Source organism: Erpetoichthys calabaricus, chromosome 6 (genome assembly GCF_900747795.2).
Source record: "Erpetoichthys calabaricus chromosome 6, fErpCal1.3, whole genome shotgun sequence".
In the NCBI taxonomy this organism is placed as follows: domain Eukaryota; kingdom Metazoa; phylum Chordata; class Cladistia; order Polypteriformes; family Polypteridae; genus Erpetoichthys; species Erpetoichthys calabaricus.
In genome coordinates this window covers 163,397,905-163,415,058 of record NC_041399.2, presented here as the reverse complement: position 1 = coordinate 163,415,058, position 17,154 = coordinate 163,397,905, and the positions used below count along the sequence as shown (strand labels likewise).

General features: G+C 38.6%; 1 protein-coding gene across 2 annotated transcripts in view; it reads right to left on the bottom strand.

Annotated features, from left to right (window-relative positions):
* Nucleotides 1-4,729: 4,729 nt before the first annotated feature.
* myd88 (MYD88 innate immune signal transduction adaptor) overlaps nt 4,730-17,154 on the bottom strand; it is a 399,089-nt gene continuing 386,664 nt past the window's right edge. For both annotated transcript variants that reach the window (XM_051929343.1, XM_028804089.2), the window contains 4 exons: nt 14,340-14,468; nt 9,763-9,943; nt 6,405-6,496; nt 4,730-5,716 (listed from right to left, as the gene is read on the bottom strand). In XM_051929343.1, the coding sequence (XP_051785303.1) occupies nt 5,562-5,716; nt 6,405-6,496; nt 9,763-9,943; nt 14,340-14,468 (557 nt within the window). In that variant the 3' untranslated portion in view covers nt 4,730-5,561. The remainder of the gene's footprint in view (nt 5,717-6,404; nt 6,497-9,762; nt 9,944-14,339; nt 14,469-17,154) is intronic.

Below are 17,154 nucleotides of genomic sequence, written 5' to 3'. Positions count from 1 at the left end.
AGTCGTCCTGTCCCTGCAGCTGAAAAACACCCCCACAGCATGATGCTGCCACCGCCATGCTTCACTGTGGGGACTGTGTTGGACAAGTGATGAGCAGTGCCTGGTTGTCTCCACACATACCGCTTAGAATTAAGGCCAAAAAGTTCTATCTTGGTCTCATCAGACCAGAGAATCTTATTTCTCACCATCTCAGAGTCCTTCAGGTGTCTTTTAGCAAACTCCATGCGGGCTGTCATGTGTCTTGCACTGAGGAGAGGCTTCCGACAGGCCACTCTGCCACAAAGCCCTGACTGGTGGAGGGCTGCAGTGATGGTTGACTTTCTGCAACTTTCTCCCATCTCCTGACTGCATCTCTGGAGCTCAGCCAAAGTGATCTTTGTGTTCTTCTTTACCTCTCTCACCAAGGCTCTTCTCCCCCGGTAGCTCAGCTTGGCCGGACGGCCAGCTCTAGGAAGGGTTCTGGTCGTCCCAAACGTCTTCCATTTAAGGATTATGGAGGCCACTGTGCTCTTGGGAAGCTTAAGTGCAGCAGAAATTTTTTTGTAACCTTGGCCAGATCTGTGCCTTGCTACAATTCTGTCTCTGAGCTCTTCGGGCAGTTCCTTTGACCTCATGATTCTCATTTGCTCTGACATGCATTGTGAGCTGTAAGGTCTTATATAGACAGGTGTGTGGCTTTCCTAATCAAGTCCAATCAGTATAATCAAACACAGCTGGACTCAAATGAAGGTGATCTCAAGGATGATCAGAAGAAATGGAAAGCACCTGAGTTAAATATATGAGTGTCACAGCAAAGGGTCTCAATACTTAGGACCATGTGATATTTCAGTTTTTCTTTTTTAATAAATCTGCAATAATTTCAAAAATTCTTTTATTTGTCTGTCAATATGGGGTGCTGTGTGTACATTAATGAGGGAAAAAATTAATTTAAATGATTTTAGTAAATGGCTGCAATATAACAAAGACTGAAAAATTGAAGGGGGTCTGAATACTTTCTGTACCCACTGTATATACTACAATTAGTATTTTTAAGCTGAAGTTATTTTTTCACAAACTTATCTTTTCTTTGCCTAGTCACTGACCCGTCACTATCCAAAACCACTGACAGGCGTCTGGCCTGAAAGCCTTACTGACTCCAACATGTGGTTTATAAGTATATCCAATGTCAATAAAACTTTAAAATGTCCATGGGGTAGAAAGGTGAGTGGCCTCTGGGGCCAAGTAAGATGAAAATTTTGGAATACATAACCAGAGTCCGGTCAGTCAGATAAAAGATTATCACTCTAGCCAAAGATACAGTGGTACCAGAAGAGCAACTCACTATATAGCAAATAGTCTGTTTTCACAGATTTATTTATGACCATTATGCAGGTCAAGTGTGTACTGGATTCTCATTTATAGTACACAACTTTCACTTTAAAGGAAACAAAACAAAAGCAGCAAACAAAAAATGAATAAAGAACACACAATGATTATACAATCAGTATGTACCAGCATGAAGTAACACATGCACCAAGGTGTAATGATAAATAAATTAAAAGTTATTTTCATGCTGAAAAAGGAAAACGGAAAAGAAAGCCAGGCTATGTTCATACTGCAGCTCAATTGCAGTTAATTCTTTCATATGTTACACAGATTAAATCATTTACCGTATATATTCACATATACAGTGCATCTGGAAAGTATTCACAGTGCATCACTTTTTCCACATTTTGTTATGTTACAGCCAGTGGTGGGCCGTCAGGGCCTGCAAGGCCTCCTCTGCTGGCCTAAAAAAATATCGGAATCACAAACTGATGTTAATTATATTTTGTCCATGAATACTTATTAAATAATTCCAAATAGTCTGTCCGCTTCCTTTCATAGCTTTTCTGATGGTTGTGCTGCTTCCAGACATGTATTTTCGTATTAAAGCATTTAACCAATCACATTTCAGCCATCATTTGTTGCCAGGCAGGGTCAAAGTCAATGAAGTTTGCCCGGAGGCCTTCACAATCCGTTCTGCAGGCCCTCTAACACAAAATAAATGTCGATTAAACTGTTGCTTCAACCAATCAGATTTTGAGTTGGTGTCACTAGGGCCCGCTAGCAGGCGTACGGCAACGCCACCGTATTCAGACCCGTCGATTGGATAGGATGGTGTAATGGAACTGGTGGAACTAAAGCGCACGGATAATCTGTACGACAGAGTAATTGAACTGTTTTTGAGGAAAGAGAGGAGGATGGATTTTGTTTACAAATAATCCGAATTTTTGGTGAGTAAAATGTTGCAATTTTCCTAAATAATATTGCAAGTTTAGGAGATATTATTGATGTTTTTTATGTGTGTCGCGGCTGTAGCTGCAGTAGAAAGGAACTTGTTCACCCCTGGTTTGTCTATTCAATAAAGGCATTTATTGTGGCTACAGGAGTTATCTATCTGCGATGCAACGGCTCTTTATACTGTATTTCTGCATATTAAGATGGTTGTTATAACCATAAATTAGTTTTTGAGGGGCGGGTTGATTCAGACGGAGCACTACTGAAGGCCTAGGTGTGAAATGCACGGTCCGCCAATGCTTACAGCCTTATTCCAAAATGGATTAAATTCATTTTTTCCTCAGAATTCTACACACAACACCCCATAATGACAACGTGAAAAAATTGTTTTGTAAATTTATTAAAAATAAAAAAATTGAGAAAGCACATGTACATAAGTATTCACAGCCTTTGCTATGAAGCTCAAAATTGAGCTCAGGTGCATCCTGTTTCTCCTGATCATCCTTGAGATGTTTCTGCAGCTTAATTGGAGTCCACCTGTGGTAAATTCAGTTGATTGGACATGATTTGGAAAGGCACACACCTGTCTATATAAGGTCCCACAGTTGACAGTTCATGTCAGAGCACAAACCAAGCATGAAGTCAAAGGAATTGTCTGTAGACCTCCAAGACAGGATTGTCTCGAGGCACAAATCTGGGGAAGGTTACAGAAAAATTTCTGCTGCTTTGAAGGTCCCAATGAGCACAGTGGCCTCCATCATCTGTAAGTGGAAGAAGTTCGAAACCACCAGGGCTCTTCCTAGAGCTGGCTGGCCATCTAAACTGAGCGATCAGGGAAGAAGGGCCTTAGTCAGGGAGGTGACCAAGAACCCAATGGTCACTCTGTCAGAGCTCCAGAGGTCCTCTGTGGAGAGAGGAGAACCTTCCAGAACGACAACCATCTCTGCAGCAATCCACCAATCAGGCCTATATCGCAGAGTGGACAGACGGAAGCCACTCCTTAGTAAAAGGCACATGGCAGCTTGCCTGGAGTTTGGCAAAAGGCACCTGAAGGACCATCAGACCATGAGAAAGAAAATTCTCTGGTCTGATGAGACAAAGATTGAACACTTTGGTGTGAATGCCAGGCGTCACATTTGGAGGAAACCAGGCACCGCTCATCACCAGGCCAATACCATCCCTACAGTGAAGCATGGTGGTGGCAGCATCATGCTGTGGGGATGTTTTTCAGCGGCAAGGACTGGGAGACTAGTCAGGATAAAGGGAAAGATGACTGCAGCAATGTACAGAGACATCCTGGCTGAAAACCTGCTCCAGAGCGCTCTCGACCTCAGAATGGGGCGACGGTTCATCTTTCAGCAGGACAACGACCCTAAGCACACAGCCAAGATATCAAAGGAGTGGCTTCAGGACAACTCTGTGAATGTCCTTGAGTGGCCCAGCCAGAGCCCAGACTTGAATCCGATTGAACATCTCTGGAGAGATCTTAAAATCGCTGTGCACTGACGCTTCCCATCCAACCTGATGGGGCTTGAGAGGTGCTGCAAAGAGGAATGGGCGAAACTGGCCAAGGATAGGTATGCCAAGTTTGTGGCATCATATTCAAAAGACTTGAGGCTTTAATTGCTGCCAAAGGTGCATCGACAAAGTATTGAGCAATGGCTGTGAATTCTTATGTACATGGGATTTCTCAGTTTTTTTTATTTTTAATAAATTTTCAAAAACCTCAAGTAAACTTTTTTCACGTTGTCATTATGGGGTGTTGTGTGTAGAATTCTGTGAAAAAAAAATGAATTTAATCCATTTGGAAATAAGGCTGTAACATAACAAAATGTGGTTTACAGTGCATCCGGAAAGTATTCACAGCACGTCGGGTCTTGAAACCTGAAAAATCGATCATAAAATCAGACCCCGACTTATATGCCCATTCAAAAATACGACACTTACTTTTTTTTTTTTTTTACATCTTCTTGCCTCCTCCAATCTCGCACCAGTTTCTCAGACACATTGAATTTTGTTGCAGCAGCGCAGTTACCAAGTTCTTTCGCCATTTCAACCAGCTTCATATTTTCTTCTAATCGAATGCTCCATCGTAGATAAGGGATGCTCTTATGATAAAGGTGTATGAGGGTGTGAGATACAAAAACACAAATCAGTGCAAACGTCACTTTGAAATAGTTCGGGTATTACTGTGTGGTCATGTAGGCACAATACATAGAAAAAAAAAAGGCAGTGTGCTCTGTGGTTGCTCTCTCGGGTGGGTGTTCGCATATCAATCTCTTGGACCAATAGCATAAGCTTTCCACATTCAACTTATACAACCGACATTATAAAATCCCAGAAATTATACGGTAAAATCAAGCCCCGACTTATCCGCGCGAAAATTTAAATGCGAGTATATACAGTATGTGTGAATGACAAAAAAAAAAAAAAAAAAAAAAAACACATGGAATTACACATTTATACAACATTTATATTTTAATGTGTGATGCTAAATCTGATACAGACATATGTTACAAGTGTTTGAACACCTAAATCAGAAAAGTCTGGAAATTTAAATTCTCCAACCAAACATCCCATAGATCATCTCCTTGGGCAGACAGATGTGGTCTTTTGGGGGGTCATTTTTGGGGACACCAAAAATGTTGCACTGTGCTTGTTCCTCTTTTCCTGTGGCCAGTCAGTGTAGTTGTAGGTGTTTTCTGATAAAAATGGTGAATCACACGTACATATTTTTCCAACAGAGTCTTGCAGACAGACGTTGACGTAAATAATCGAATACCCCCCTTGACATTGTGACTTTGTCCAATCATTGTAACACACTTGAAGAGTTGCACACATCTAATTGCTGACCAGTCCAGTTGCACAAGGATTTCCTCCTTACACAAAGTCAGACTAGTCGTCAGGCCGTCTCCCAGTCACATTTCTGTATGTACACTGGATGCTATGCACACACCAGCTGAATCAAGAAAACATTTCATTTGTTGCTCTTATGCCAAAATTATGCAACACTAAACGCAATGTTTCAGACGCCCCTTTTTGTGTATGAAGGCACGTGTGCAGAAATTAACAAAAGCAATGGCAGCATAGAAAAAAAAGTTTCAATATTTACAAAACTCATTTTCATGATAAAAACATTTTCGTAAAAAAAATGTCCACAGATAGTCATGATCCTGTTCTCACCGTTAGAACTCTTTATGCCTGCACTCCAAAAACATATGCTAAATACATTTCTTTAGGAAAAGAAAAGTAAAATATCAGCAGGGGCCAAAGACGTTGTTGAACAACCAGATGTGCCAGAGTTAGGGAAGGGACAGAGCTTTGGCTAGCCTGCTCCAGAACCACGACTTGGTACAAGGATTTGTGTAGTCACACAGCGTCAAGAAACGCAGGATATTTGGAAACTTTTTCTTCATAGTCTTGTACTTCACAGGAATGAGTCGTTTTGAGCGTGCACCTGTCATGTCACACATAAAAAAACATTTGACAAAGGTTATATATCTTCATCTTGATATATTTCTATAAATCTATATTATTTATTCATGTTAAAACATCCCAAACACAGAAATCAATGGAATGAATGGATGGAACTAAATCACTTTACTAGCCAAGTACATTTACACAAACAAGAAATTGGACTTGTTGGTTGCATACAGTAACATTTTACAATGAGGAATCCTAGAATTATGATTTACACCATCAAAATATGTACTAAAAAATAAAAATGCAGTCAGTGTCAAGTAGCTTCTTTTCTTCAAAAATAAAGCAGTTATTCAGGCTCCTTACTCTATTCTCTTTTTCTGATATTTTCAGCACAGAATCACCTAATTTAAAGAGTTTAAATATACCATACCATACCATTTTTATTTGTTAAGCGCTTAAAAATACAGCATTACAACTGACCGAAGCGCTGTAAATATAAAATGTAAATATAAAAGGCAGCTTTTGCTAATCACTCTTAGATTAACATCATAGAAAGTTAGCGATTTTGAAGTGGTCAAGTGTGCTTCCTGTTACAAGCAAAATAACCTAGCTCAGCATTTCTTGTTGAAGGGAATGATACAGTAGATACATTACTTTGTTAAATTCATGGAACATTAATAATAAAACAAATACCCATAATAATCAATGTTAAATATTCTTACCAGGACTGAGACTCAGTGCAAATTTGGTTTGAAAGTCACATTCTTCACTCTCTAAGTAGTCATCTGAAATTACTACTACCATCCTCTTGCATCTATATAGCAAAAAATCAAAATCAAAAACACAGCCCATTGTAATACACTTTATAAATGCATCAGAATAAAAATAAAGGAAATAGCAAGATGGGTAGTCACAGGAGTTTAGCTGTTCATGTAAAAAGTGTCCTCTCACAATCCAAAGGCAGTGTTGATTTGTGCCCACAGTTCCAGAGTCCTGTGTTTCAGTCCTGGCCCAGTATCTGCCCTTGATGTTCTTCCCTTTTCTACACGTACCTCAGCTTTCCTTTTACCTCGTAAATATGCTATACATCTATGTGTTAGGCTAATAATCCATGTATGAGTATATGTGTGTGTCATTGTGATGGTGTGGGTTGGCTCCATGCTCCCTCTGCCATTTTGAGAGCCTCTTGAAACCCACAGTATTGATAATGTAACCAGAGGAGTGTGACAGATGAAGATAAACACACCAAGTAAGGGGATGGTGAAAGGGTGAACAGTGCTTTTATTAAAACAAAATCCTAGCAGTGTTCCTAAAGTACAATTCTTCAAAATGTTCCATAAATAAATAATCCATAAAAAGTAACAGTTGCTGGTGGAGGTTAAAAATGCAAATAAATAAATCCATTAAAATGATGAGGTTAAAAGCCAGAGACAATCTATAAAAACAACGAGACCCAATGCTTCACTTTAGAAACTGGCATCTCCTCCAATTATCCTATTTGGACCTTGCGGTGTTAGGAGACGCCTGCCGACAGGTGCAGTGAACTTTCTTAACCGGGTTCTGTTCCCTGACACCCCTCCTTTGGCATCTGCCGGGCAACCCGACGAGCCACACATGTCTCTCCCACAACCCTCCTTCGGCCCTTGCAGGAAGATGCCATCACTCAGGCTGCTCCTACTCCCAAGAAAGTGCTCAGCAGAAGTGCCCCTATCACTGCCTCCATTTCCCATGGTCCTGGGGCTCACTCCCGACCACCTGCCTCCCTCCATAAGCTCCAGCGTGCGCTCTCTCTCTCTCTCTTCATCTCTGCCTTCCATTTCCCTTTCAACCTCCTTCTTCTGTTGGTCACTGGCCAGTCTATTTTCCTCTGATCTGCCTTGATTTTTTTGGCCCCATCTTGAACTTGTGCTTCCCTTTTAAAGCGGGGACGTAGCACAGCTGTGGCAATCAGCAGCTCATGGCGTCAATTAGGGTTGTGGGTGATCCTGCACCTGTGCAGCAAGTGGAGGGCCATCTGCTCCTGCATCGCGCACAGAAACCGCTCTTGCCATGCTACCACACCGCCCCACGCAAAGACGCGAGTGCCAACAAGCCGCGGACCTCACTTTAACACAGTCATGTAATGGACTAACACTCGGTTATTTTCTGCCTAATTCCCTATGTTGCCAAGATAGACTTCGGCCCAGCAACTCTAAATTGGACAACACGGCTGCAAACAATGGATTAATGGAGTAACAATGCCATACTCTTCAAACTAGCAGAAACACTGAGTAACAAAATCCTAGACTCATAATTGTAACTGGTCAGAAGAAAATGGCAAGGAGGTGTTCTTTAATTTGCAGTTTTTACAAATTTTCATTGACCAGGTTTGGAGAAATGATTTCTTGCTGTTTTATCCACTATCTAATGTTGAATATTGTAGAGAGCCATTACCTATATCATGTAGAAGACTGGCTACATGCACCATATACATTTTAACCTTAATGGAGGCATTAAGTATATATCTTTCTAATGTTGCCTTTCTGTGAGACATGGTACACTTGCAGCAGTTTGAATTTTGCACCTTCACAAACAATTCTAATCTCTGATGCATATTGTGTATTTATTTATTTGGTTCTTTTTATACTCTTTGATAATTTATAGTGCAGATAAACCTGGGGCATTTTTAAAGGAAAAAGGGGTATACCCCTACAACAGGTATAGACTGTCTTCTCATTTCTTTTTGCCAAGCTATCAAAAAGAGTCAGACCTAAAGATGCTACATTAACACCTCAATTTGTTATAAAACGCTATTGAGCCTAACTTGTATTTATACAAGATGAAGTTGCAGCATGTGGATAAAAAAATGCTTTTACATTTAAGTGTATCATCCATAAATTCCAAAACACCTACTGGCTGTGAGGTCATTGCCTGAAACAACTCTAAACTACAGCTGCAGCACCTGTGCACCATGTTATTCTCTTACATCCAGCTATCTGATCTGTGCACTAGATCACAAGCAAAATAATGTTAGCCATCCAAGGTACCCGGACAGCTGCAGGGGACTTTGAACACTCCTTCGCCCTTACAATGGTTCTGTAATGTTGATCTGGACATATACTGAGGCGACTACAACACTACAGCGTCTACATTTACAACGTGATGTAGGATGTATCACACCAGCTTCAGGATTTTTCTGGGTTTTTTTTTTCACCCTAACTAAGACTATTCATTTTATTCAGATTGTACTTTTTATTTCAGTTAACATTATGTGAATTTCCTGCCATCTTGAAACCTGCATTTTATCATCTTCTCCACTATTTTTTTTACTGATGCACAAACAACTAGCATTTGCAAGTCTGATACCCCACAGTATTCTTTTGTCTGAAGTGATGAGGTAAAACCACACTAATGTTAGGACTGTAAGCCACTGCAGTATAGAAACACCAATGAAAAATAAGTATATAATACCACTGCAGAAGAATGTGTGGGTCTATCTACAGATGTGGCAACTTAAGTGCTGGTAGGTATATAACTCTACTATGGTAACTTCTGACTAAAACAATATTTGAAGGAAGAAAGAAAGATACTGTGACACTAATATAGTATCAACTCAGTTAAGTGTGACTCTCAAAATCCACTGAACTGATTAACACAGAGTTCCATCCAACGAAAAAGACAGAACCACTTTACTGCATAAGATTGTAAACACTGGAATAGGGACAGCCCAGCTATGCCTCTACTTTATAATTCGACCATTTCTTCCTTTTTATTCATAAGTAAACAATCTGATGTTGTGGCTAGGGAACAGCATTATAAATCAGAGGAGTTGACATTTGTCTCTCGCTCTCTCTTTGACTACAGAACTATGGCCAACTCACTAAACGTATCTGTTATCCAGTTGTTAAAAAAAATAAATAAAATAAAATATGTATGTTCTCATCTTGTAAGTCACCTAGGTAATAGCCATTTGCCAAATATTCATTTACTATAATAGTATATTAACTTTTTCATTCCAATGAACCCAGATATTTACAGATGAATCCATTTGATTATTTACTTAGTGTTTATTGAATTTTAACACAGGCATACAAACCTGACCTGTTTTCAATAAGTTCACTGGAGATGGTCCACACGCAGGTGCCTGGAAGGACATCACGGTCAAACACACAAAGTTTCAGCTTGTACTGGGTTTGCTCCAACTGCCTGATCATTTCATGGACAAATTCAATATCATTTTGGCAATAGCAGATAAATGCATCAAATGTTTCTGGAATATTTCCTACAAAAGAAATACAATGAATTAAAACATTATTGATCCAGCCCATTAATATAAGAAATGTTTAACAGGCATAATATTCTCATACCTACTTAATCCAACTCACAAGTTCTAGACCCTACAACAGCAGGAAGCATTAAAACACAAAGTCGTGATTTCAAACTCTTTTTTTTTTTTTAAATAAAATACCAAAATGTAATTAGCAGAGCTAAACATTCAAACATAATAGTACTAGGGGGCTCTCGCTTCGCTCGCCAACCCCTGGGTTTGGTTATCTGGATATACAATTTAAAGAGATTGTTATTTTCATTTCATTCATTTTTTATTTCTTGATATTTGCCAATAATAAAGCTGTAGTGAATGAGTTATCCAACCCCGGTGCTGCTAGTGCCGTGCTGTGTGATCTGCATGTTGCGCTGCACGTTGTTCATTTAAAAGCCTGTACAGCAGCTGCTGCTGCTTGTTCCGTGCTGTGTGATCTGCATGTTGCACTGCGCAACGATCATTTAAAAGCCTGTACAGCAGCTGTCCTTTTATCTCACGGGACATTAAAGTGTCTCCGAGAATTTGTTTGTATGTAGGGCATGTCATGCAAGTAGTCTCGCGGGACTTCAAAGTGTCTTCAGAGAAGATCACGTCTCGTCTCCCACCCAAGATTATTTTTTATAATAGAGAGATTAGACTGGCATTTGATTAGTATCTGTTACCCAGATCTAGACGTGTTTCACCCAATTTGGGGCTCGTTAGGTATATGCACAAACGTTACCTAGTAGGTAACCACCCAAATAATCAGACTGCGATTCAGACCTATGAATGTAATACTCCAATCTTCACCCTGTCAAATCAGTGAACCAGCCTCTGTGGTGCAAAGGTAATTCCGAGCCAGACTGGGATGTACCAGAGTGCACTGGTTCTTTTTCTTGCTTTTCTACAGACCATTCATGGAAAATTCCGCCTGGTCCTGAAGATGTCAAGTCTGCTTCCGACCCCTTTGAAGTCACTTCCGGGCCCGAGCCTATGGATGAAGACCCTTCCTGTTCCGACCCCCAGATGTCATTTCTTATATTGGCCTTTAAAAGCCACCACCTTTCCCCAATTCCCTCAGTTCTATTTTGGACTCTGAATCGTGCACCTCAGTGCTATCATTTTTTTCCAGTTTTGCAGCCAGGAAACAATATACTGGTAGCTGCCCCAAACCTTGCTGTGGCTCTTGGTCGAGTTTGTGACAACATATACATATACAGTGGTACCTTGGTATACGTCCGCTTTGGAATAAGTCCGACTTGGTATACGTCCTGTTTGGATGCGAAAAATTTTGCTTGGTATATGACCTTTGTTTGGAATAAGACTCGTGTGCTAGAACACCGCACGCTACCCTTGTTTACCTCTCTCGAGACAAAGCCACGACTGCCCATGAGCATCAGTACGCCAGTTGCTAGCATTCAGTGAACAACCCACGCTATATATCTACGATTGTGAAAAACACAGACGTTATTAAATTAGCTAACATTGTGAAGGAGGTGAAATCGATTACCAAACAAAGATCAGGGACATTAGTGAAAAATTGTTTTTGATCTGGATAACAGAAAAAGTGTGCTGGCGATAGCGTACCGGAGGCAATGGTGTCCTTCCAAACAATAACATCTCCTCCTCCTCCCTTCTCAGCACCATCCTAGTAGGCACTCGACTCTTCTCAGTAAGGTAAAGTGAGGTTAAATTTTCATTTATTTTATTTAATTGCTTTTATCTAATTGCTATCTAATTGTATTTATGTATTTTAGTATTAAGCAGTGTTTAAATTATTTTATACAACCCCATCAATGTATAATATGCCAATAACAATAGGATTTTTTTTTTCATGGGAACGGATTAATCATTTTCCCTTTATTTCTTATGGGAAAAATTCGTTTGGTATAAGTCCAAGGATCTACTGTAGAACGGGTTAAGGACGTATACCGAGGTACCACTGTACATATATATATTATACATTTTTGCTGAAAAATAGCCTTTACATTCAATTATTTTGAATGGTGTATTATTATTGTTTGCATTTCATTTCATGCAGTGGGTTGTGGTCTTCTGCATTTAAGAAGCATAAAATAAATACCATTGCAAAAACAAAAATGCTTATTTAGAATCAATAAGACACTTTTTCATTCTGGACTGTGAATATTTAAACAGTATTTTCAATAATGATGACATTTGTATCAGTGTGTCAATTTAAAATCAGAAAACATTTTAGGAGATAAGCAAGAAGCCAGTAAATTCCCAGGATTTCAAACCTTTTTTCATAACCATACTGGGTGAAGACTCTAGCCAATATGAGGCCTCAGTGGGCTAAAAGGTGGTTGTAGAATATCAACAGAAACACTATCTCTACAAAATTTGCCAAACATATTTAATGAAATGTGTTTTTGTGGGTGAGGAAGAGTAAAACATTCATTTATGCAGTTCTGAAACTAAAAGCTACAATTACAACTAGTCAAGAGTGTTTACCAGGTTTATGAAGCAAAGTTGCCTTTAAGTATTGGCACGTTTTTATTTTGCCCCTTAAACTGAGTTTGAATTCATATGCATGAGATACTATACAACTTGCTAGTGACAGTGAATGGGCAGAGATTCATGCAAAATGGAAAGAGATTAATGTTTGACAAGCAATAGGCAACAAGCAAACGGTGGTTTTTGTGTTCAAATGTTTGCATGCTTTAAAGTCTAACTAAATGTTATTTTCTTGTGTAGTGTGCAAGTGTCTATTTATTCTGTCATTATAAAAGTGTTGGATTAAAGTTTAAATTTGATGTCCACATATGAGGAAATACAAGATAAGCTCCAGTCTCTTTTTGAACCTAGTTTATAGTTTAAAGCATTTCTGCATTGTGGAAAAAAATAGTTAAAATGTTGTACATTATGGTTCAAAAAAAAAAAAAAAATTAAAAAGAAAAGTCTTATACTGGGGAAACCTTGACTATGCCTTGCACTGCCTAGATTACCCAGAAAAAGCTGGACAACGAGAAAGGAAAATTAAAAAATACTGTTAATCAATTTTTAGTCAAACATTAAATAATTTTGTGAATAATTATGGCTGTCCCTGCAACTGCATATTATCATTATGAACCAAAACATTCTATTCCTACATGCTTATGCTAAAATAACTATTAAATTTTTTGAAACTGGCAGTATGGCAGTTTCATCTGTTTATATTCTGTGAAATGTATGCTAATTGTGTAATTGTACTGAGGAGACAAAAATCACTACTTTGCGACTGCAGACATTTTGCTTAAAACCTACAGTGGACTGTTTTTAGCTGCAGATGATCTATGGTGAACTGTAATTGAACTCTGAACTGTTTTTACATATAAATATGGAACTTAACTCACAGATGTTTCACACAGAGCAACACTGTGAGATTCTGTCCTCTAGTGTAGTTTATCATCTGATGCATTTTGTCTAAGTTGACAATATTTTCTTTTTATTTCAGCTCAGTATATAACTAATCTTTAATCTTAGGTAAGAATGACTTCTTAGTCTCCAACTCAAATGCCAGATGGGAGTATCAGTTCCCAAGGGAAATGGATACTGTATAGATAAACACACTTGACAAAATAAATTGTTTTGCACAAACTTTTGTGATTGAAGCTCCGGGGACAAGCTGTCCAACATCAGAGTATCAATTATTTGCATGTAACATCACACAGTCCAGAACAACATGTGACATTTTTGGAATAGAACCATCCACTGGGACACTGAAGACACGATTTAGGCATCAGGTTGACTTTTGAGTCAAGAAATGCCACATGACTGAATAGAATATACAGGAGTGTGAGAATTTTTACTATTATCCTATTTTAATAAAAATGGCTTTGTTTTAAATTTATATACTTTGTCTGAAAATCTTGGGTGATTACCCAAAGCACGTGCTCCATGATTACCTTAGATTGCTGCTTCTTTCCCATAGGGATAGCGGTTGAGGAGGGACACCTCCAGTAGTGAGTTTCACAGTAAGGAGTAACACAGCATTGCTAAGAAGCAATAACCAAGCTGTACCACACTTCACACTTAAATACTGTACTTGTCTTGTCACTTGAAGCCAAAACTAGTGGGTCGCCAAGTCTAGTACTGAGGAGTGATAGGTGATGCAGCGGGCATCACTCACAGTCATTGCTTAAATGTGAGCACGCCTGAGTCTTTGTTTGTGTGTACAAAGCTTAGGGTGCATCAAAGTAGGCCAAACCCACTCATCCACTGATAATACAGTTATATAAGTATCTACTGTATGAAAAAACACATTTTGTTAAGACATTTAACTCAATTCATTTTGTTTTTGTTTAACATTATTCATAAAAAAAAACAAAAAACTTTTCTGATAATTTTATTAGCTGTTAAGGTATTCAGTACTTACCCAGTGGGTCATCAAGAATCGTAATTCCATTATTTTCTGGTGTCCTTGGAAAACAGCTATCAACTTCATATACTTGAACTGGCTTTTCGCTGGGCGGCCTCCTGGTAAGATACTTCATGCAATCTTTTTCTGTAAGACAATATGCATTTTTTTCAACATCACTACCTACTGTCAGCTTTTTTTGAAAATGTAACTGCTGCTGATTATCACTAAAGGATAAGCTCTATATTTTTCACAATCATGCCATATATTAATTTTGCCACATGAAATTTTCAATGTAAAGTGTTTTTTTTTTTTTTTTTTAAATAACTAACGTGCTCTTGCATTTTATAATGCAGCTAATGGGTATCAGGGTCCCAGTGGGGGGAAAAAAGCATTAAAACTTAACAAATACTTCCACTTTGAAGTATCAAAGGTTGCAATTTAAGAAAACATGCATTCCACCTTCCTGAGGAATACTTGTGACTATGAAAGTAAACTGGAAATAATACATTTTATGAAAGATTCTTGTTATTACTTTCTCAAGGTAAGGATACATTTGTTATACTGAAATTGTGCAAGGCAGTAATTAATGCAAACTATGTGTATGTATGTGTTCTGTGATGAATGGGTCCAATATCAATTGTGGGTTTCTGGAACTATAAAAAATGCTTCCAGGATTGTCAATGACTCCTTTCAACTCTTTGTCTGGAAGTAAAACATATATACATACCGTCTTTTTCCGAAAATAAGACACTGTCTTACTTTCTTTTTTGGTCCAAAATACGCACTAGGGCTTATTTTCGGGGGAGGACAAAAATAAAAGTATATTTATATATTTTTATTTAATATTTATTTATTTTTACACAGAATACAGAAATTAAAATTTATTCAATTACAGTCATGTCATCTTCTTCTGGAACATCGTCATAAATCAAGATTTACACCCCTGGAGTCTTCCACAATTCCCTTTTTGTACTCGACGGAATAGCTCTTTCGTTTTGTACTCATTTTAACTGCGGTTAAAAATTATTCACTTTATAAAAAATAAAATTACGTATGAGGAAATAATCAGACTTACAAGACTGAAATGAACAAACATTGTATCTGCACTGTCGCTCAATGTAGACTGCTGCCTTAACGAACAATTATTTATAGTGTGCGCCAACGACGCGTTCCGTCGCATTCCGCATATGCATGCCCCCCTCCACCCCCTCCCCACCTCATTCGACCATACTCTGCGATACGCGCGACGCAGTACAACACAGCAGAGCAGAACGGACACAATATTTACGGTATGTATTCATGCTGCCTTATGTTGTATTTTTAAGATAAATTCCAAGAATTAATTTGAAACGAACTGTAGAGGTAAACAATGAATTTCTCGGAATATTTTATTTCAAACATTTCTCTGAAATATGAGTATTAGGGAAGCTAAACATACTTAATAAATCAACAGCATTTTTTAACGAATTCTTTTTTTCACATTATTTTAACTAGGGCTTATTTTCGGGGGAGGGCTTATATTACAAAAAGTTCCGAAAATCTCGATAGGGCTTATTTTCGGGGGATGTCTTATTTTCGGAAAAAGACGGTATTAAAGCAGAGTATTTATAAACGTGTTGTCTAATAATTATCTATTACTACAGCTGCATGTGAATCTGTGCGTTTTTACATAACTGTTAAATTTTGTGCTGCACTTCCCGAATTAAAAAAAAGCATTAAAAGGAAGTGGGGACAAAAAAAAAAGTGTGATATTTAACATTTTTAGGACAGCAGGAACATAAAGCAAACAGCAGTTAGTAATTTACTGAGCAGCAACTGGATAATACACTTCAAACTGTATCCGGTTTTGGAATGATTGTCACTTTTTTTTTTCTTTTATATACACTGCCTGGCCAAAAAAAAAGTCGCCACCTGGATTTAACTAAGTAAATAGGTACGAGCCTCCTATTGGATAATTACTGCATGGGCAATTATCTTTCAGCTGGCAACAAGATATTTAACCCCAACTGGTGCAATAAGTTGCTACTCATTTCTTAAACAACCATGTCGAAAGACACATCTCGTGGTCGTGGAAAAGATGTTAGTCTGTTTGAGAAGGGTCAAATCATTGGCATGCAATAAGCAGTGAAAACATCTAAGGAGATTGTAGAAACTACTAAAATTGGGTTAAGAACTGTCCAACGCATTATTAAAAACTGGAAGGATAGTGGAGACCCATCGTCTTCGAGGAAGAAATGTGGCTGGAAAAAAATCCTGAATGATCGTGATCGGCGATCGCTTAAACGTTTGGTGAAATCAAATCGAAGAAAAACAACAGTAGAACTCAGGTCTGGGTTCAGCAACAGTATGTGCTCCAAGAATGAGGTAAGCTGACTACCTGGATATACTGAATGACCAGGTTATTCCATCAATGGATTTTTTCTTCCCTGATGGCACGGGCATATTCCAAGATGACAATGCCAGGATTCATCGGGCTCAAATTGTGAAAGAGTGGTTCAGGGAGCATGAGACATCATTTTCACACATGGATTAGCCACCACAGAGTCCAGACCTTAACCCCATTGAGAATCTTTGGGATGTGCTGGAGAAGGCTTTGCGCAGCGGTCAGACTCTACCATCATCAATGCAAGATCTTGGTGAAAAATGAATGCAACATTGGATGGAACTAAATCTTGTGACACTGCAGAAGCTTATCGAAACAATGCCACAGCGAATGCGTGCCGTAATCAAAGCTAAAGGTGGTCCAACGAAATATTAGAGTGTGTGACCTTTTTTTATGGTGGCGACTTTTTTTTTGGCCAGGCAGTGTATATTTTTTAAATTGATTAAC